The following is a 19,788-nucleotide window of genomic DNA, read 5'->3' on the forward strand; positions in this document are numbered from 1 at the left end:
ATTCATTCAAATTAGAGAGACAATTTAAATTAAAAAGCTTAGAGCTGCCTCCACCACAGGGGGGCTCGCTCGACCCACCAGCGGACAGGCACCAGTATTGGGAGAGGGGGGCTGGCCATCAGGGTTCACCGCGGCTCTGGCACAAACCCGGCGACACGGAGGTGGCACGGGCAGGAGCGGACTGGCCGTGTCGGCTTCTCACTTTTTGGATTTTAGAAGGGCATGACATGCCTATATCTGTGTCTCCCCCTCCTTTTACTCCTCCACCTCTTTTATTTTCGCATGACTATATGTACTTGTCACTTTTCCATGTGTTAGTTATGTCTTCTGAGCAGTTTGTCAGCTTTTGGACACCTTTGAAGGTGTTTTCTATGTGTTTCTATGTGTTTTTGTTTGCCTGCCATTGGTTTTAACGGTGTTCGAAGGTGTTCGACGAACAGTTCGACGAACAGTTCGGCGAACACACGGGTGTTCGACGAACCGAACCGAACTCGAACACTACGGGGGTGGCTCAACACTAGTTACCATTCTCCCAGATGAAAATTTCTGGGTGAGCACCGTTCCGGCTCCGGAAGAGGAAGCATTAACCTCCAGAAAGAACTGTTTGTTGCTATCCAGACGGTGCAGCACAGGGGCAGAAGAGAAGGCTTGTTTTAAGGAGAGGAAGGCCTCCTCCACTTCATACGGCCATTCCTTAGGATTTGCTCCCTTTCGGGTGAGCGCAGAGATGGGAGCAGTCCGGGAAGAGAAATGTGGGATGAAGAGACGGTAATAGCTGGCGAAACCCAGGAATGGCTGAATCGCCTTCAACCCCTCCGGACGGGGCCACTTTAAGACGGCAAAGACCTTCTTGAGGTCCATCCGTAGACCTGTCTTAGAGATAATATAGCCCAGGAACCGAAGAGAAGTCTGCTCGAAGAGGCATTTCTCAAATTTTGCATATAGGTGATTCTGCGTGAGCCTAAGCAGGACCTGACGAACATCCCCCCGGTGTGTAGGAAGATCCAGAGAGAAGACCAAGATGTCGTCCAGGTACACCACCACGCTAGAATATAAGAGGTCACGGAAGATGTCGTTAACTAATTCTTGGAAGACGGCGGGAGCATTACAGAGACCGAAGGGCATCACATGGTATTCATAGTGACCGTCCCGGGTATTGAATGCCATCTTCCACTCGTCTCCTTGGCGGATCCGGACCAAGTTATACGCCCCACGAAGATCGAGCTTGGTGAAGATCTTCACGCCTTTAAGGCGGTCGAACAGCTCAGAGATGAGCGGCAGGGGGTATTTGTTTTTGATAGTAATTTGATTGAGTCCTCTATAATCGATACAGGGGTGTAGTGAACCGTCTTTCTTTTTTACGAAGAAGAATCCAGCTCCAGCTGGGGAGGAAGATTTCCGGATGAATACCCTAGCCAGATTTTCTTCGATGTACTCCGACATGGCCCGGGTTTCAGCCAACGACAACGGGTAAATACACCCACGGGGTGGAGTGGCACTGGGTACCAGGTCGATAGGGCAATCATATGGCCTATGAGGTGGCAGTGTCTCTGCCTCCTTCTTGTCGAAGACATCAACATAGGACCAGTAAGGTGCCGGTAGACCAGGTAAATTAGCCGGAGTAGATGGAGGTCGAGCCCGGCGAACCGGAACCAGGCAGGTCTCATGGCAGTCCTGCCCCCAACGGAGCACCTCACCGGATTGCTAATTCAGAACGGGTTCATGTCTCTGTAGCCATGGTAGACCTAGAAAAAGGGGGTGAGAGAGTCCAGAAAGCACATGGAAGGAGATCCTCTCTGAGTGCAGCATTCCCATCTGCAGGGTTACGGCCTTTGTGACGAGCAAGATGGTCACTGGAAGGAGTCTTCCATCCACGGAAGCGACTGCCAATGGTTCAGCCAGAGGTTTAGTAGGAATCTGATACTTCTCTACAAGGGACTGGGAAATGAGATTCCCAGCGGCTCTGGAATCCAGATGTGCGGTTTCAAAGAAGCGGTTCTCTCCACAGGAGATAGAGACGGACAAAGTCAAGAATGGAGAGGATTTACTCTTGCCTAGGATGACCTCTCCGAGCGGTCCTAGACACTGGAGTTTCTCGGCTTCACCGGACAGGAACTGATCAGGTGCTCCTTACTACCACAGTAGAAACAGCTCCCCTCGGCGTGTTTCTTGGCGAGACTCGACCATCTTGGTCTGGTCGATCTGCATAGGTTCGGGCGAGCGTGCCCAGGGAGTTGCTGGTTGGGAAGCTGGTTTCTGGAAAACAGGAGCAAGATGAGGAAATCTTCTCTCCCGGGTAGTCTCCTCAGCACGTTCTAGGAAACGGATGTCAATCCGGGTAGCTAGTGACACCAGGTCATCCAGGGTGGTAAAAATGTCCCGGCCGGCTAACTCGTCCTTAATCTGACCGGAAAGACCCTCCCAGAAGGTGGACACCAGGGCCTCGTTGTCCCAGGCAAGCTCAGAAGCGAGGGTACGGAACCGTATGGCATACTGGCCCACGGTGAGACTCCCTTGGCGGAGACGGAGCAATGAGGAGGCAGTAGAAATCCTTTGTTCGGGTTCATCGAAGACCCTCCGGAAGGCAGTGAGGAAAGCCGGAAGATCGGACACCAGGGAATCCCCTCTCTCCCATAGAGGGTTTAGCCATGCCAATGCTTCCCCGGTGAGGTGAGACATGATGAACGCCACCTTGGCCCAGTCGGAGGGAAATTGATGTGCCAGAAGTTCAAAGTGCAGCGTGCACTGGTTCAGAAAGCCCCGACATAAGACGGAGTCACCTCCAAAACGAGGAGGCGCAGAAAGCCGGAGTCCTAGGCTGGATGCCGTGGTATTGGTAGGCAGCGGCGCTGCCGGAGCGGGTGTCGCTCGACTCGAGGCGGGCACAGGTGGGACAGAGAGTTGACAGACCACAGATAGGTCAGAATGGTTTCCTGTTGGGATCTCTGATGAGAAACCTCCTGGTACAGGTCAGCAAGCGAAGGGGCCTGGGGGCCACCGGGTTCCATGGCCCGTGCAAACTGTTACGGATCCGGGTGGTGGAACCTCTGTGCTGCGGTGCAAGGAGGGACCAGAGGGACGTAGCTAGGTATCAACTCGGACTGACCAAGATCGTACGGCGGCTCAATCGACTCCGTGACCAGGGAAGGACCGAGCAGTGGGACCAGGTGCTACTCTGGGCCAGACCTTGTATGAGAGCAGGTGACTCCCACGGGTCAGAAGGCAGGGACTGACCGGTACAGCAGATGAGCATGGCAGGCAGGCTGACGGGTGATCCGGGTAGACGGACTGGCAGACACAGCAGGTAACAAGCAGGAGCCTCCAGGTAGGCTGGCTGGTAGGCACGGCAGGTAACAAGCAGGAGCCTCCAGGTAGGCTGGCTGGTAGGCATGGCAGGTAACAGGCAGGTGCTTCCAGGTAAGCAGGTGGGCTGGGCCCATAGACAGACTGGCGGACTGGACTGTAGACAGACTGTCGGGCTGGAGAGTAGACAAGCTGGCGGACAGGACTGGTAGTCAAGCTGGCGGACTGGACTGGTAGTAAGGCTGGCGGACTGGACTGGTAGTCAGGCTGGCGGACTGGACTGGTAGTCAGGCTGGCGGACTGAACTGGTAGTCAGGCTGGCGGACTGAACTGGTAGTCAGGCTGGCGGACAGGACTGGTAGTCAGGCTGGCGGACTGGACTGGTAGTCAGGCTGGCGGACTGCACTGGTAGTCAGGCTGGCGGACTGCACTGGTAGTCAGGCTGGCGGACTGGACTGGTAGTCAGGTTGGCGGACTGAACTGGTAGTCAGGCTAGCAGTGGGACCTGAGGGCTGAAGCAGAGTTTAACAGACAAAGCTACAACCTTGCATGGGCACCTCCATTTTGGAGGAGGTGCCTTTTATTTGAGAGGTCCTCTGGCCATTGGCCGGGGACTCCTTAGGACGGCGCGCGTGGCCCCTTTAAGAGGGAGGGAGCACGCGCGCCTTAAGCACAGTGCCCGGGGAGCTGCGCGCGCCGGCAGCAGCAGAAGCAGGAGCGCCGGAGGACACCGGGCGGGGAGCGCAGCGATAAGAGGGACAGCGTCTCTGCCTGTCAGGGGGCAGAGACGCCGATACTACACAAATATACAACATGCTGACATCTAGCACAGCAGAAATATGCCTCTTAGGCTGGGTGCCCACGTAGCGTTTTTCAAGCGTTTATGCTGCGGAATTTCCGCACCGTAAACGCTTGTGAAACGCTAGGTAATCCGCACCCCATGGTCCCCAAGGGGATTCCACATGTTCTATGCACATGCTGCGGATTTTTCCGCAGCGTTTATGCTGCGTACAAAAATCCGCAGCATGTCATTTAATTTTGCAGAAGCGCAGCGGAATGGCCGCCATTGACTTGCATTGAGACGCATAGAATGCGCGTCTGTACATTTGACAAGCGGATTCTATATGCGTTTCAATGTACGGATGGTACCCAAGTCTGGGGGAGAGAAGACTCTCATCCAGACCTGGGTACCATTCTACCTGTAAAAAAAGAATAAAATAACAAATAAAGTTTATATTCACCTTTCCGAAGGCTTCTCTGCATGCCGGCATCGCTGAAGGACCTTCGGTGACGTCACAGTCATGTGACCGCAGGCCCTTCACCGCTCTGTCTCGCGATATGCCGGCAGCCGGGAACCAGACAGGAACGAGCGCTGCAGCACACGCCGGGCATCGGGGGTGAGTATAGCTTTATTTTATTTTATTTTTATGGCTCACACTGTATAAATCCATGCCGGTTGCATGGATTTATACAGTGTGACCTAGTTGTCAAGCACTTTCCAAGTGATGCTATCGCCTGGAAAGTGCTTGTCAATCTGCATGCGGAAACGCATGTGAATCCGCATGTATTCCGCATGTATTCTACAGGAAAAACGCATGCACAATCTGCATGCGTTTTTTCTGCCAGGGAGATGCAGAAATGCTGCAGAAATTTTCTGCTTCATTTCTGCATCGTGGGCACATAGCCTGAATTTCATTGGCTCATTCAAAATTTTTCAGCAAATGATTCCTGTCACTTTTCATCTAAAACTACCCCGTACTCTAAAATTTCCTAGTACCTTTCATATCTCCCTACTACATCCTCTGGTTCTCAACAAATTGGGAATTGAAAGATTTGAGGAGTAGCTGCACATTGGGAGCATGATCAAGGAGGATTTCTGAAGCTAGCAAACCTTGAGAATGTAACTGTAGAAATGGCACTTCAGATCCAGACACTGCTGACACATCAGAGATACCTGGGAGCGAAGCAGAAGAGGGAGTTCAGCTGAAGCGGGTGTAGCTAGAAGGTAGAGCTGTGGGTTTGTGGGGACCTTAGACTTCTATACCTGTGAATACTGTAATAGTCTGTACTATCAGACATATCCTTTAGTCATATAATTTTCAACTGTATAACACATTTACCAAAGTTTATCCCTAAAGGTAAATTTCTTTGCGTCTTTAAGTGAAAATGAAAAATAATGAAGTGTCAAATTTTTTCCCATTGGATGTGCAAGGTGAAAAGTTATTTCTATAGTTATTTAAAAGGTGTGGAAAGAAAAGCCGTACAAAATCAAAGTAATTTTAAGAAACTAGAGCAAGCTAAAGCTGTTTTTACCTGCATGTATTTGACAATTTTTAAAGAAGACCTCCCATGAAGATTTTATTTTAATAAGTTTGTGCATGTAATGTAGTGTATATGTGTTAATTTACTCACCTACCACCGATTTTCTTTGAAACAGCGCAATTCCACTCCTCTTCTCAGTGACATCACTGCTCTTCAGTCTATCCATTTCTGGAGCTCTGATATGCTATTTTCTGTCTTATTACGCTGTTTATGGTTTGAGCTAATTGATTTTATATTTTGCTAGATCATGTTTTAAGGAGGTAACAATACCAGAAATGTGTCCGCAGATCTCCGGCTGTCATAGCAACCCATTGGCTCCCTGCGATCATGTTAACAAGGTGTCGGTGGGTACATAAAATGATGCCGACGTACCATGAATGCCACAGCCAGAGATTGCCAGTGGCATTTAACAGATTAAAAGGTTAACATAAGCTGGCAGAGCTTCGCACCACTTTCAGCTGTTAGAGGCAGATGATGGCTGAATATCACAGCCATCATCTGTCGACAAAGATGTAAGCTCAGTTACTGAACCTGTATTAAAGTCAGGGAGCCGGCCTATGATGTAATTGTACATTATATGTTGGTAAGGGGTTGACTTTCTTTCATGCTATAAAGCTGGAGGGCAAAATTAATAGGCTGAAATTAATTCTGATCAATATTAATATTAACATATTAATTATAATTATTTTATATTAATATTAATTGCATCACTTAATATTGAACAGAATTAAGTTTTTCAACACTCACTATATACCATATGAGCTCACACACAGCACCCTATATACAGTATGATCCCACAGACGCCATTTAGGGTGCTTTCACATTGCATTCTGTGTCCCTTGGGCATACACTCCTGAAAAAAGTGCACGGTAGAGCTCACATTCGCTCTGCCGTCACCATTGCAGTCTATGGCCCCCGTCATAGCATAAGTCTAGACCCATTTTGCGGGGGAATTTGGAAGGTATGCCCCGACACAATGTGAAAGCACCCTAACTGATCAGATTAATTTGTTATATTTTGATAGATCGGACTTTTATGAATGCAGCCATACCAAATATGTGTATTTTTTATTTATTACTTCTTAATGGGGAAAAATGGGGGTGATTTGAACTTTTATATATTTTTTTTAAGATTTTTTAAAACTTTTTTTTTACTGTTAACTGTATTTGTTATCCCCTTAGGGGACCTGAACCTGTGATTGTTCGATTTCTTCTACTATATACAGCAATACCACAGTATTGCTGTACAAAGCAAAAATCACAGTCTCCTATGAATGCCAGCCACAGGCTGGCTTTCACAGGAGTATCATCATGACAGGCCCAATGGGCTCCAGGGGACCCATAGTCGTCATGGCGATTTGTTTAGCGCCCAGCAATCACATCACATGTGCGCTGAGAGGTGCATAGAAATGGTGCATCCCCCTGCTGGAGCGCTCTAAATGCTGCTGTCACAGATTAACAGCAGCATTTAACAGGTTTACAGCTGTTAGAGGCAGATGATGGCAGATTATAATAGCCATCATCTGCCGGCAAAGATGCAGGCCTGCATCAAAGTCAGAGAGCTGGCATAGGATATACCCAGTAGGTCATATGTTGTTAAGGTGTTATTTGAACTGTTTTGATCAGTAATAAAACCTACAAACTGTTTAATGCTCAGTATAATAATGTAAACATTTAAGTAGAAGAGGAAGAAATGCTGCAGAGTAAGGATATTTTCAAACATAAAAGAGTTAATAGTTTATTTTTATTAATTCACAAAATTCAAAGTGCATAATCAAAAAATGAATATCAATCAAATCAATTTTTGTTGTGACCACCATTTGCCTTCAAAACAGCATGAGTTCTACTGGATGCACTTGCACAAAGTCAGAGATTTTGTAAGATTATATTCAAACTAGCTATTGAGCCCGTTCTATGCCCGAGTGGCGAGCATTTTTATTGGTATATGGTCTCCCATGCTGGTATTTGTGCTGCCCCCATCCTGGTATTTTGTGCTGCCCCCATTCTGTTCCCCATCCTGTTATATGCTGCTCTCATCCCTATCCTGGTATGCATGGCACGCCTCATCCCTATCCTGGTATGCATGGTACCCCTCACCCCTCAATCCTGGTATGCATGGCACCCCTCATCCCCCAATCCTGGTATGCATGGCACCCCTCATCCCCCAATCCTGGTATGCATGGCACCCCTCATCCCCAATCCTCGTATGCATGGCACCCCTCATCCCCAATCCTGGTATGCATGGCACCCCTCATTTCAAATCTGGTATACATGGCACCCCTCATCCCAATCCTGGTATGCATGGCACCCCATCTCTCATCCTGGTATGCATGGCACCCCTCATCCCAAATTTCATATACATGGCACCCCTCATCCCAATCCTGGTATGTATGACACCCCTCATCCCCCAATCCTAGTATGCATGGCACCCCTCATCCCCCCATCCTGGTATGTATGGTACCCAATCCCTCATCCTGGTATGCATGGCTTTCTCATCCCCAATCCTGGTACATATGGCCCCCTCATCCCTATCCTGGTATGCATGGCACTCCTCATCCCCCAATCCTGGTATGCATGGTACCTCTCATCCCCTAATCCTGGTATGCATGGTACCCATCATCCCCCAATCCTGGTATGCATGGTACCCCTCATCCCCCAATCCTGGTATGTGTGGTCCCCTCACCCCCAATCCTGGTATGCATGGTCCCCTCATCCCCAATCCTGGTACGCATGGCACCCCTCATCCCCCAATCCTGGTATGCATGGCTCCCCTCACCCCCAATCCTGATATGCATGGTACCCCTCACCCCTCAATCCTGGTATGTATGGTACCCCTCATCCCCCAATCCTGGTATGTGTGGCCCCCTCACCTCCCAATCCTGGTATGTATGGCACCCCTCATCCCTTTCGTGCTGCACACACATACAAAAAAATAAACACTTATACTCACCTTTCTTCCCTGTGCTCCAGCGCTGCTGTGTCCTGTTCTGCTGGAGGAAGGGGGAGGAGTGCGGTGCTGGAGTACGCGCGTGCCCATACCGCGCTGTCCGGTGCCATTTTGCTGAAGACACACTGCAAATGTGTCTTCAGTAAAATGGCGCCGGATAGCGCTATGCGCATGCTCCGATTCCGACGCCTTCACTCCGCCCCCCGTCTCCGGCCAGAAGAGAGGTGCCGCAGCAATGCTCCTCCCGGTCAGGTAAGTATGTAAGTATGGCGCCGGAGATCGCAGTATGCGTTCAGTGTCTATGCATACCGTGATCTCCGACGCCATGCACTCCTTTTACCTGTAACGGCTCCATGCATTCTTCTGTCTGGAGCCAGACTGCGCAAGTGTGTTGCGCTTGCGCAGTCTATGGAGGCTTCAGACAGAGGGACGCTTGCAGCGTTATATTATAGATGTATGAGTAACCAATTATTCTAAACAGGTAATAACAATCAATATATTTACAGTGGTGGCCAAAAGTATTGGCACCCCTGCAATTCTGTCAGATAATACTCAGTTTCTTCCTGAAAATGATTGCAATCACAAATTCTTTGGTATTATTATCTTCATTTAATTTGTCTTCAATGAAAAAACGCAAAAAGAATTGTCCTAAAGCCAAATTGGATACAATTCCACACCAAACCTAAAAAAGGGGGTGGACAAAAGTATTGGCACTGTTTGAAAAATCATGTGATGCTTCTCTAATTTGTGTAATTAACAGCACCTGTAACTTACGTGTGGCACCTAACAGGTGTTGGCAATAACTAAATCACACTTGCAGTCAGTTAACATGGATTAAAGTTGACTCAACCTCTGTCCTGTGTCCTTGTGTGTACCACATTGAGCATGGAGAAAAGAAAGAAGACCAAAGAACTGTCTGAGGACTTGAGAAACCAAATTGTGAGGAAGCATGAGCAATCTCAAGGCTACAAGTCCATCTCCAAAGACCTGAATGTTCCTGTGTCTTCCGTGCGCAGTGTCATCAAGATGTTTAAAGCCCATGGCACTGTGGCTAACCTCCCTAGATGTGAACGGAAAAGAAAAATTGACGAGAGATTTCAACGCAAGATTGTGCGGATGGTGGATAAAGAACCTCCAAACTAACATCCAAACAAGTTCAAGCTGCCCTGCAGTCCGAGGGTATAACAGTGTCAACCCATACTATCCGTTGGCGTCTGAATGAAAAGGGACTGTATGGTAGGATACCCAGGAAGACCCCACTTCTTACCCCGAGACATAAAAAAGCCAGGCTGGAGTTTGCCAAAACTTACCTGAGAAAGCCTAAAACGTTTTGGAAGAATGTTCTCTGGTCAGATGAAACAAAAGTAGAGCTTTTTGGGAAAAAGCATCAACATAGAGTATACAAGAAAAAAAAGAGGCATTCAAAGAAAAGAACACGGTCCCTACAGTCAAACATGGCGGAGGTTCCCTGATGTTTTGGAGTTGCTTTGCTGCCTCTGGCACTGGACTGCTTGACCGTGTGCATAGCATTATGAAGTCTGAAGACTACCAACAAATTTTGCAGCATAATGTAGGACCTGAATCCCATAGAACACCTGTGGAGAGATCTCAAAATGGCAGTTTGGAGAAGGCACCCTTCAAATATCAGGGACCTGGAGCAGTTTGCCAAAGAAGAATGGTCTACAATTCCAGCAGAGCATTATAAGAAACTCATTGATGGTTACCGGAAGCGGTTGTTCACAGTTATTTTGGCTAAAGGTTGTGCAACCAAGTATTAGGCTGAGGGTGCCAATACTTTTGTCCGGCCCTTTTTTGGAGTTTTGTGTGAAATGATCAATGATTTGATTTTTGCTTCATTCTCTTTTGTGTTTTTTCCTTGCAAGCAAATTAAATGAAGATAATAATACCAAAGAATTTGTGATTGCAATCATTCTCAGGAAGAAACTGAGTATTATCTGACAGAATTGCAGGGGTGCCAATACTTTTGGCCACCACTGTATATGTAGGTTGAAGCACAGTCATTAACTGAAACAGAAACCGCTTAAAATTGGGCGAGCAATAGCCAAACTTTGCCACAAAAATGAAGCTGTGGAAGACAGTTTCATGTGATTGGTTATTCACCATGGCTAGACTGAGCCCACCAACATGACACACAGTAGTTGTTTTGCATCAGCAAGGTCTCCAACAGGCAAAGATTTCAAAGCAGACTGAGGTTTCAAGATGTACTATTCAAGCTGTTTTGAATAAAGCAACAAAAAAATGGGCAACATTAAGGACCATAGATGCAGTTGTCAGCCAAGGAAATTTAGTGCAGCAGATGAAAGACATATTATGCTTACTTCCCTTCAAAACTGGAAGATGTCCAATGCCAACAGCTCAGAACTGGCAGTATCTGCCAGCATCTGGTTTAACTCATATACACCCATCTACTATTTGGAGAAGTCTTGCAAGAATTGGTCTTCATGGAAAAATTGTGGCCAAACAGCCTACCTTTCCATATGGAAACAAGGGCAAGCAACTCAACTATGCGTGAAAACATAGGAACTAGGGTACTGAAAATATCAGCTTGTGATCTGGACAGATAAGTCAAAATGTGAATTATATACTGTAACCAAAGACAGTTTGTTTGCCAGAAAGCTGTACAATAATGAATATCTACAGACAACAGTGAAGCATGATGAAGGTTCCTTCCAAGTTTGGGACTGCATTTTAGCAATTGGAGTTAGTGATTCGGTGTCCTCAATGCTGAGACATACAGGCAGATACTTATCCATCATGCAATGCTATCAGAGAGGCATCCGATGTGTTTTAAACTTATTCTGCAGCAGAACAATCACCCCAAACATACAACTAATGTCAGAAAGACTTATCTTCAGAGTAAAACAGAACAAGGAGTCTTGGAAGTGATGATATAGCTTCCACAGAGCCCTGATCTCAGCAACATTGAGTCTGTCTGGGATTATATGAAGAGACAGAAGGATTTGTGCAAGCCAACATCCATAGAAGATCTGTGGTTAATTCTCCAAGATGTTTGGAACAACCTTCCTGCTCAGTTCTTTCAAAACAATGTACAATTGTATTCTTACTTTTTTTTTCCACTCTTGCCTTAAATGTACAACACTGTGCAAAAGGTTATTTTTTACTTGTGAAGCCTTTCAAAGAGTTATTTTATATTTTAGGTATTCATTTCAAGATGAAGAGGATATGTTTATGGTTGTGGATCTTCTCCTTGGTGGTGACCTTAGATTCCATCTTCAGCAAAATATTCGCTTCACTGAGGCCTCTGTTAGGCTCTTTATCTGTGAAATAGCCATGGCGCTTGACTACCTGCAGAGCAAAAATATCATTCATCGGTGAGTTTGTTTTCCTGTTTATGCATTTGCTATGTACAATGATATTGCAGATAGACTACATGTGTTTGCATATTTCACCATATACTTAAAATTAACTTTTGTTTGTGGGAAAACCCCATTAAGCATGCCATAGAATGCTGTCAGTTTACATCTACTTGTATTCCTCCTGGCTTCTATGTAGTGTATACTGTATATGCACGCTCAGCTGATGTGTGCCATCCCCTACTTATTAAGGATCTTTCACCAATTTTAACATGTTAAAGTAGCCACATCATGGATTAGTGGCTGCAGAGCTGAATAAAACATGGGCTCCTATTTATCATAGCAATGAACCAAAATCACAATGAAAATCCCCAATTTTTTTGCACAATAAATATGCAAATTTTGTCGTTTTCTCACCAATTTAAGGTAGCTCCCCCAAAACTGGAGGAGGGGATTGGGGTATAACAGGATCATGATGCCACAGCTCATTTAATTCTTGACATGCTGTGTCGTACCCTATGCCAGAAAGCTTACGCCAGTCTCTGACTATAGTAAGATTTGTGGCAAGGGACACGCCACTTTAAAGATGTACTTCATCTTTTAAGAGACATGCGCCTCTTAACTCCTTCCCAACATGTGCCGTATATGTCGTGTCTCCTCCTTTGGTGCGGACTCCGGATCTGAGCCCATATCTTTACTGGCACATGACAGCTGATCTGATCAGCTGTCATGTGCCTCTAACAGCCACAGGTGGAATCGCGATCCAGAAGCGCGAAATAAGACCCGCCCATCGGCGCTCCCATCATATGATTGCGGGCCACTGCTGGGTTGGCATGACAACCCGGGGTCTGTGGGAAACACCTGTAGTTGTCGTAGCCAATCTGAAATGAGCGCCGCCCCATGGTCGGAGTTCATAGCAGATGAGCATTTCTGCAACACATAGCAGGGCTAAACCCTGCTATGTGTAACACAAGCGATCGGATGATCACAGCTTCTATTCTCCTTTGGAGACTATTGAAGCATGTACGAAGTAAAAAAAAAAAAGTTTTTAAAAATATTTTAAAAAATTAAAAAAGTATAAAAGTTTAAATCACCCCCCTTTCGCCCCACATTTCGCAGCAACATTGCAATAAAATGCAATAACAAGACATCTAAACATTGTATCTACCCCAAAATGGTATCAATAAAAACGTTAGCTCGGCACGTAAAAAAAAAAAAAAATGAAGACGCTACAGGTCTCGGGAAAATAGTGCAAATTTATTTATTTATTTTTTAACAAACGTTGGATTTTTTTTCACCACTTAAAGAAGTTCGCCACAACTTTTTATTATGCCCCCAATGTATCCCCCCGGGGCCCATAAGTGTGTTTGTATTTACCTTCTATTGCAGGTTCTGCTTGTGAGCGGCGCTATTGCGGGCCACTCACAGGCATCACGTGACCCGCCACTGATGTCACGTCAAGTGAGGCGTGACATCAGTGACGCGGTCCCCGCGGTGGCTGCTGGGTTGTGGGCGGGGTTTCCACATGCGTCACACCCAGCATCCTCCGCACGCTTTCCCGATGAATGAGGAGAGGGAGAGCGCGCGGTGGATGCTGGGTGTGACGTGCGGGGTAACTCCACTCACAACCCAGCATCCACCAGTGGAATGCAGAAGAGGGACCCCCGGCTGCAGCCTGGACTTATCGTGCCGTCAGCGGATGTCAGAGCCGGCTGCAGCCAGGGGTCACGTGATGTCTGTGTGCGGCCAGTGATAGCACCGCTCACAGGCAGAACCTGCAACAGAAGGTAATTACAAAAACACTTATGGGCCCTGGGGGGATACATTGGGGAGGGGATAATAAGTAGTGGACAACCCCGTTAAATAAAAAAGAACCTATACATCTTTGGCATCTGCGAACTCGTAATGACCTGGAGAATCATAATGGCAGGTCAGTGTTAGCATTTATTAAACATGGTAAAAAAAAAAAGAAAAACAATTGTGGAATTGTATTTTTTTTGCAGTTTCACTGCACTTTGAATTTCTTTCTCATTTTCCAGTACAATATATGGTAAAACCAATGGTGTCATTCAAAAGTACAACTCGTCCTGCAAAAAAAGAAGCCCTCACACGGCCATATTGACAAAAAAATAAAAAAGTTACGGCTCTGTGAAGAAGGGGAACAAAAAACGAAAGCACAAAAATGGAAAATGAAGGGGTTATAATTAATCAAGGATGTCTGACTCCATCATGCCCTATAATCAATACTGGCATTCTTCCCACCAGTCTTGATGAATCAGGGCCATAGTTTTTATATTTTAATTTCTCATCTCCATTGTGGAGATACTAGTTTGTAAAGTTTAGCTTCTAATCTATGATAAACCCAACTGGGCGACTAGATCTGCTCTCCCACTTACAGAGTCAACATTCTCCTACTACAGATAACCTTGACAAAGACCGAAAAGATCGAAACGTTGGATACTATATCTGTAAATACAATTGTCAAATTTAATAAACACTATTGAAGCAATCGTTCTGATCTTATCCATACTCCAGTGCTAAAGTTTACATATTCCAAGAAATTTATTGAACCTGTTGTGTATTAAAAGCTTATGATCCCTCTTCTGTGCCTCTGTATGCCTTTAATTTCTTATGGAGGAATATCTGTTGTATTAGGAACAAAAGTATGGCTTGTTCTATCAAACTCTTTATATACAGAGGTATTCTGTCCTCTCTTCCAGTGGAGAGTATCTCCGCACTCACGTAGTCCAGAAGAGCCTGTATAGCAGTGTAAGTCAGCTGTGACAGTTGTACATTAGCCCTTAGGCTCTGTTTACATTAGTGCTGTCAGAAATATGACGGAAACTTGACAGACCCATTATGGCATAATCATTTTGATAAGAGAAACCATAACGTTGACATGGACAGAGCCTTACGGCACATTCAGGAGCACAGATGAGTTTTGATTTCTGGCTGGTGATGAATTGCGTTAACTCTGTAATATAATTAAGTCTTAGCTAAAGCATGAACCGTGAGCCAAGCATGGGCAAGAAAAGAAGGATAAAACAATCCTAAATAGATAAGCACTTTGCAATAGAAATCATTAGGAGCAGCGAGAAGTCTTTTGGGACTATTGTATACTTGGATGCCTGCTGAAATCATTCATGCAGAAGCTGATGTTACAGAAAATGAATTGTTTCCCTGTAAATGACATGGAGATTAGTACATATCAGTCAGTTCCAGGCTGGTAGCTTCATACAGATGTTAATGTCATGTCATGCTTTAGGTTAGCGAAGAGTGACAGACGATTTAATGCTTTCTTGCCAGCACATTCACATGCATTACAAGCCAATATTGATTTGGTTCACCTTTCAGCTTAAATAATCAAATTATAAAATCATATGTCATGGACTACCACATTGATCATCGCCATTACCTTCTTCTTCCACCTTGGGTCTAAAAGGCCAATAGTTACATTACCTATTTCGCAGCCCTATATCACCTATGATATAAATACTAATGCCAAGATTCATCAAAGCGATTGCAAAACGCTGAAAAGTGACAATGTTTTTGGGCAATGCAGAGTTTTGCAATAATTTAGCAACTTTTGGAATTTATATGCCAATTGCTTCCAAGGTGAGCAGGGCTGTGATGAGAAGGGGGTGCAACAGGGTATTGCAGCACTAAATTCATGGCAAGCTGCTGCGTGCCTTATGACACAAATATTACTCCAGTCCATGAAGTCTAGTGCATGACTGGAGAAAGATTGTTGGAGAGGTGTACGAAGGTATGAGCAGCTATTCAGATGCACTGGATTCATTTCGCGGCATGGCCGGCTTTGGCTTTGTGCGACTCGTGCGACCACACAGGACGCCGGCTGGCAGACTGTAGTGGGGGCAACTTCCCCCTTCTTCTGGGCTCCTGCACACACTCATGTCAGACCCAGTTACAATCAGAGAGAGGGGGAGGCTTGCGTGCCGACCAGTGAGGCCGGCACGCTGCTTCACTTTCACTTCCTTTGGAGAAAACTGACGCCTGGAAGAACTGCCGACTCTCTGATTTCCTCCGAATGGCATTTTCGTCCGTAGAAAGTGTGGATGAAGCAGCCACTGATTGGCTGCAGGGCTCACTTGGCAAAAGACCATCATGCAAGCCCCAGGAGAGAAGATGCCATCATTGCTGAAATGACGAAGGGGGAATATAGCGAGTGAGAAGGGGTTGTCTAAGCAGTGGACAACCCCCCCTAAAACTGGCAAACAAAATGTACAAAATGCTAGTCTTAATGAGTAGGGGCTTATGTATGAAGAAAGCTTCAATCCATTTTCTTTGGGTATAAAAGACACGCAGGTGTCCTGGGCAAACTGAGTAGAAAAGCAATAGAGTGGGGGGCACCAAAGGGAATTTTGCACAGGGTACCATTTAGCCTAAGGCCGGCCCTGTTAAGTGGCATATGCCTCCAAACAGATTAGGTGCCTATACCTTCAGCACGCCCTCTCATCAAGAATACTGTGAAAAATGCCAGTCTTGATGAATCGTAGGGTATAGGTTCAACCTCTGACATGTTCCATAAAAGTCACAATATAAATAAAAGTTGATAGAATCTTTCTAAAGGGCAATGGTGGACTATCACCAATGTCTAACTGGCCTGGCCTGACATTGGCTGGCTGACAATTTATGGGTATAAAATTTTGCAGACATTTAATAAATGTTGCGTCTAATATTCCCACATTCCCCAGTTTGCGGTCCTCGCTGCACAGTGCGCAATGTTCTCCCGCTGCTTACCTTGTACCAACTGTATATCAGTCATAGGATCACACTGCTGTAGCCACTGTCCCGCAGATGGCTACAGCTCTGTATATTGCAGAGTACAGGGATCCCAAAGGAAAAATTGTACTTCCTTTCTAGGAGTCTGTCTTCATGGCGATATAACCCACTTTGCTTTTTTAAGTAAGCAAATATTAAAAAACATTAAATTATAGAGGTTTTCCTCCTTTCAATCATCAAAAGAAGCTTCAGAAAATTTCAATTGCCCTTTATGACTCTGGGCCAGCTTAGTGAACATTTCTAAAGAAAGTCTATTTACAACAATTTGCATCCATGTAGCAAAGTTTATATATTTTATGGTGGCAAAAAAAGTCATTAGGCTGTGTGCCCACTATGCGTTTTTTAAGCGTTTCTGCAGCGGCAATTCTGCTGCAGAAACGCTTAAAAAACACTTGGTAGAAGGCCTGCCATGTTCCCCAATGATAATCCGCATGTGCTGTGCACATGCTGCGGAAATTTCCGCTGCGGATTATCATTGCGGGAAAAAACGCAGCACTACCAATTATTTTGCATAATCGCGCCGTTTTCGCCGCCATTGATTTGCATTGAATCGCTTAATATCCGCATGACTACATGTGCACATGCGTATATTAAGCGATTCAATGTGCGGATGGTACCCGGGTCTGGAGAAGAGGAGACTCTCCTCCAGACCTGGGTACCATAGTACCTGTAAAAAAAAGGATTAAAATAAAAAAAATACATTTACTCACCTTCGGATGGACCGGCCATGACGTCATTTAGTCATGTGACGGGTCACGTGACCGCCGACGTCACCGGTCGCGTGACCCGAAACATGACTAAATTACGTCATGGCAGGTCCTTTTACACAACCGCGAGACACCAGGAAGACCGGACGCATCGGATAAGGAGACCGGGGGCCATCGGAAGGTGAGTATGCATGGATTTATATAGTGTGACAAAGTTGTCAAGCACTTTCCAAGTGATGCTAAAATCGCCTGGAAAGCGCTTGTCAACCCGCATGCGAAATCACATGATCAAAACGCTTCACTTAGGGTTGTCCCTGGCAGGAAAAACGCATGTACAATCCGCATGCATTTTTTCTGCCAGGGAGATGTAGAAACGCTCTGGAAAAAATCCGGAGCATTTCCGCATCGTGGGCACTTAGCCTTACAGTACGATGGAGGACTACTTGGCAGCAGGTTTACTAGTCCTCCAATGATAAAATCACTGTTTTATCAGGAGGAGATTATCAAAACTACACTAAGCAGCCCACTAAGTGATACATAGCTGGAATCAGGGTCTCTGTCTCTACATTGTGCTTCTCTGAGATTAGGTGGCAAAAACCTAGTGACAGGTTCCTTTTCAGTGCTTTTAAAACAATAGAATAAAATGACAGTATATTACCAGAAATTACTGAATAATAATGTTCTGAGAGTTCACTTTTTTTTAGAAAAACTATTATTTAACATTATTTTTATATTTATTACTTTTATTAGGATTATTAATTTTATTACTATTTCTTATTATTTTTCATTTTTATCTACATGTGAAATTGCTAGGAATCTTATTTCTTATTAGTTTTCATTTTTATCTACATGTGAAATTGCTAGGAATCTTATTTCTTATTAGTTTTCATTTTTATCTACCTGTGAAATTGCTAGGAATCTTATGTTGCAGATTCAGTCAGTTTGTTCGGACATGCCTACCCCACATGTGAGCATAACAAACTTTTCATGATTTTAAGAAACACAGTTTATGGTTTTGTGATGATTTTGTTATTTGGGTGTATATAGGAAATTGCAGTGGCTGATGGCATTGGGCCATGTGCTTGGTCGCATTACTGCTGCCATGCTGTATCATTCTCAGTCATGTAAACATGCTTCCTCGATTCCTCCTGTGGGTTAAAAAGGCCGTACATCTGTTCAGAACTGATATATGATTCTCCGTCAGCCTAGTCACTCAGAGCTTTTATTTTGTACCCATGGGTGAAAGCATAATTGTAGACTATTAAAGATGTGCCAATGATGTTTCATCATGTTGCATGTGCTGGGTTGACATAATTCTGCTAGTTTTGTGTTTCCCTTGTGAGTTATTTTCCAATTAGCCAATTGCTTTATGTATGTTAAAATAAAAAGTATATGTATTGGGAAATTGAATTCATATTTTGGGTCTACTATTTGGTTTTAGCCCCTTTTTTGCATTCAGTGGCAAAAAAATGTTTTTTTGCTTTTAGGCTGTGTGCCCACTTTGCGTTTTTCAAGCATTTTTGATGCGGAATTTCCGCAGCAGAAACGCTTTAAAAATGCTTGGTAATCCGTGCCCCATGATCCCCAATGAAAATCTGCATGTTCTGTGCCCATGCTGCGGATTTTTCCGCAGCGGATTTTCATTGCGGAAAAATCCGCAGCTTGTCCATTATTTGTGCGTTTCTGCATGTGGATTTGAGGTCCCAATGGACTTGAAAAACGCAAGTCAAATCCGCATGTAAAAACGCATCAAAAACGCGTGTAAAATCCGCAATCATTTTTTACTGCCAAGACCATGCAGAAACGCTGCAGAAATTTTCTGCTTCATTTCGTGGGTACATAGCCTAAGTATGACTTTTGTTTAAGTTATAGCAGTCAAACCATATGGGTTAATAATATGGCCCGGTAAACACTTTTTTTTGCTATTTCTGCCATTTTGTGCATGATTTTTAAAGGAATTTTTTATTATTGTATTTATGCTAATTTTTTGCTCCATCTGTTTGTCTTTTACTTTGCTGGGCTAAAGGGTCATGTATTTGCAAACGGATAAGGAAGTCATCATGGGGGTAATATTTTCTGCAATTATTTCGTTTTAATCTTTGTGATTTTAAAATACGTTAGGGTCATAGGGACAGGAGACCCACGGCCATTCTAGACATAAGACCACGGCCCCACTATTAGTATTTGGTCAGTATTCAGTCAGTATTTTTTCTCAGGAGTGGGAGCCAAAACCAGGAGTGGGTGATAAATGCAGAATTGGTGACTTGTGTCTATTATACCTTTTCTCTGATTGTTCCACTCCTGGTTTTGGCTCCCACTACTGAGAAAAAATACTGACCGAATACTGACCAAATACTGATAGTGGGGCCGTG

At 45.0% G+C, this 19,788-nt stretch overlaps 1 protein-coding gene across 2 annotated transcripts in view; it reads left to right on the plus strand.

Moving 5' to 3' along the window:
• STK32A (serine/threonine kinase 32A) overlaps positions 1 to 19,788 on the plus strand; it is a 400,893-nt gene that overhangs the window by 217,287 nt on the left and 163,818 nt on the right. For both annotated transcript variants that reach the window (XM_073650647.1, XM_073650646.1), the window contains exon 5: positions 11,751 to 11,924. In XM_073650647.1, coding sequence (XP_073506748.1) covers positions 11,751 to 11,924 — 174 coding nt within the window. The remainder of the gene's footprint in view (positions 1 to 11,750; positions 11,925 to 19,788) is intronic.

Source organism: Phyllobates terribilis, unplaced genomic scaffold (assembly GCF_046119375.1).
Source record: "Phyllobates terribilis strain yellow unplaced genomic scaffold, ASM4611937v1 Scaffold_11__3_contigs__length_659146591, whole genome shotgun sequence".
Taxonomy (NCBI): Eukaryota; Metazoa; Chordata; class Amphibia; order Anura; family Dendrobatidae; genus Phyllobates; species Phyllobates terribilis.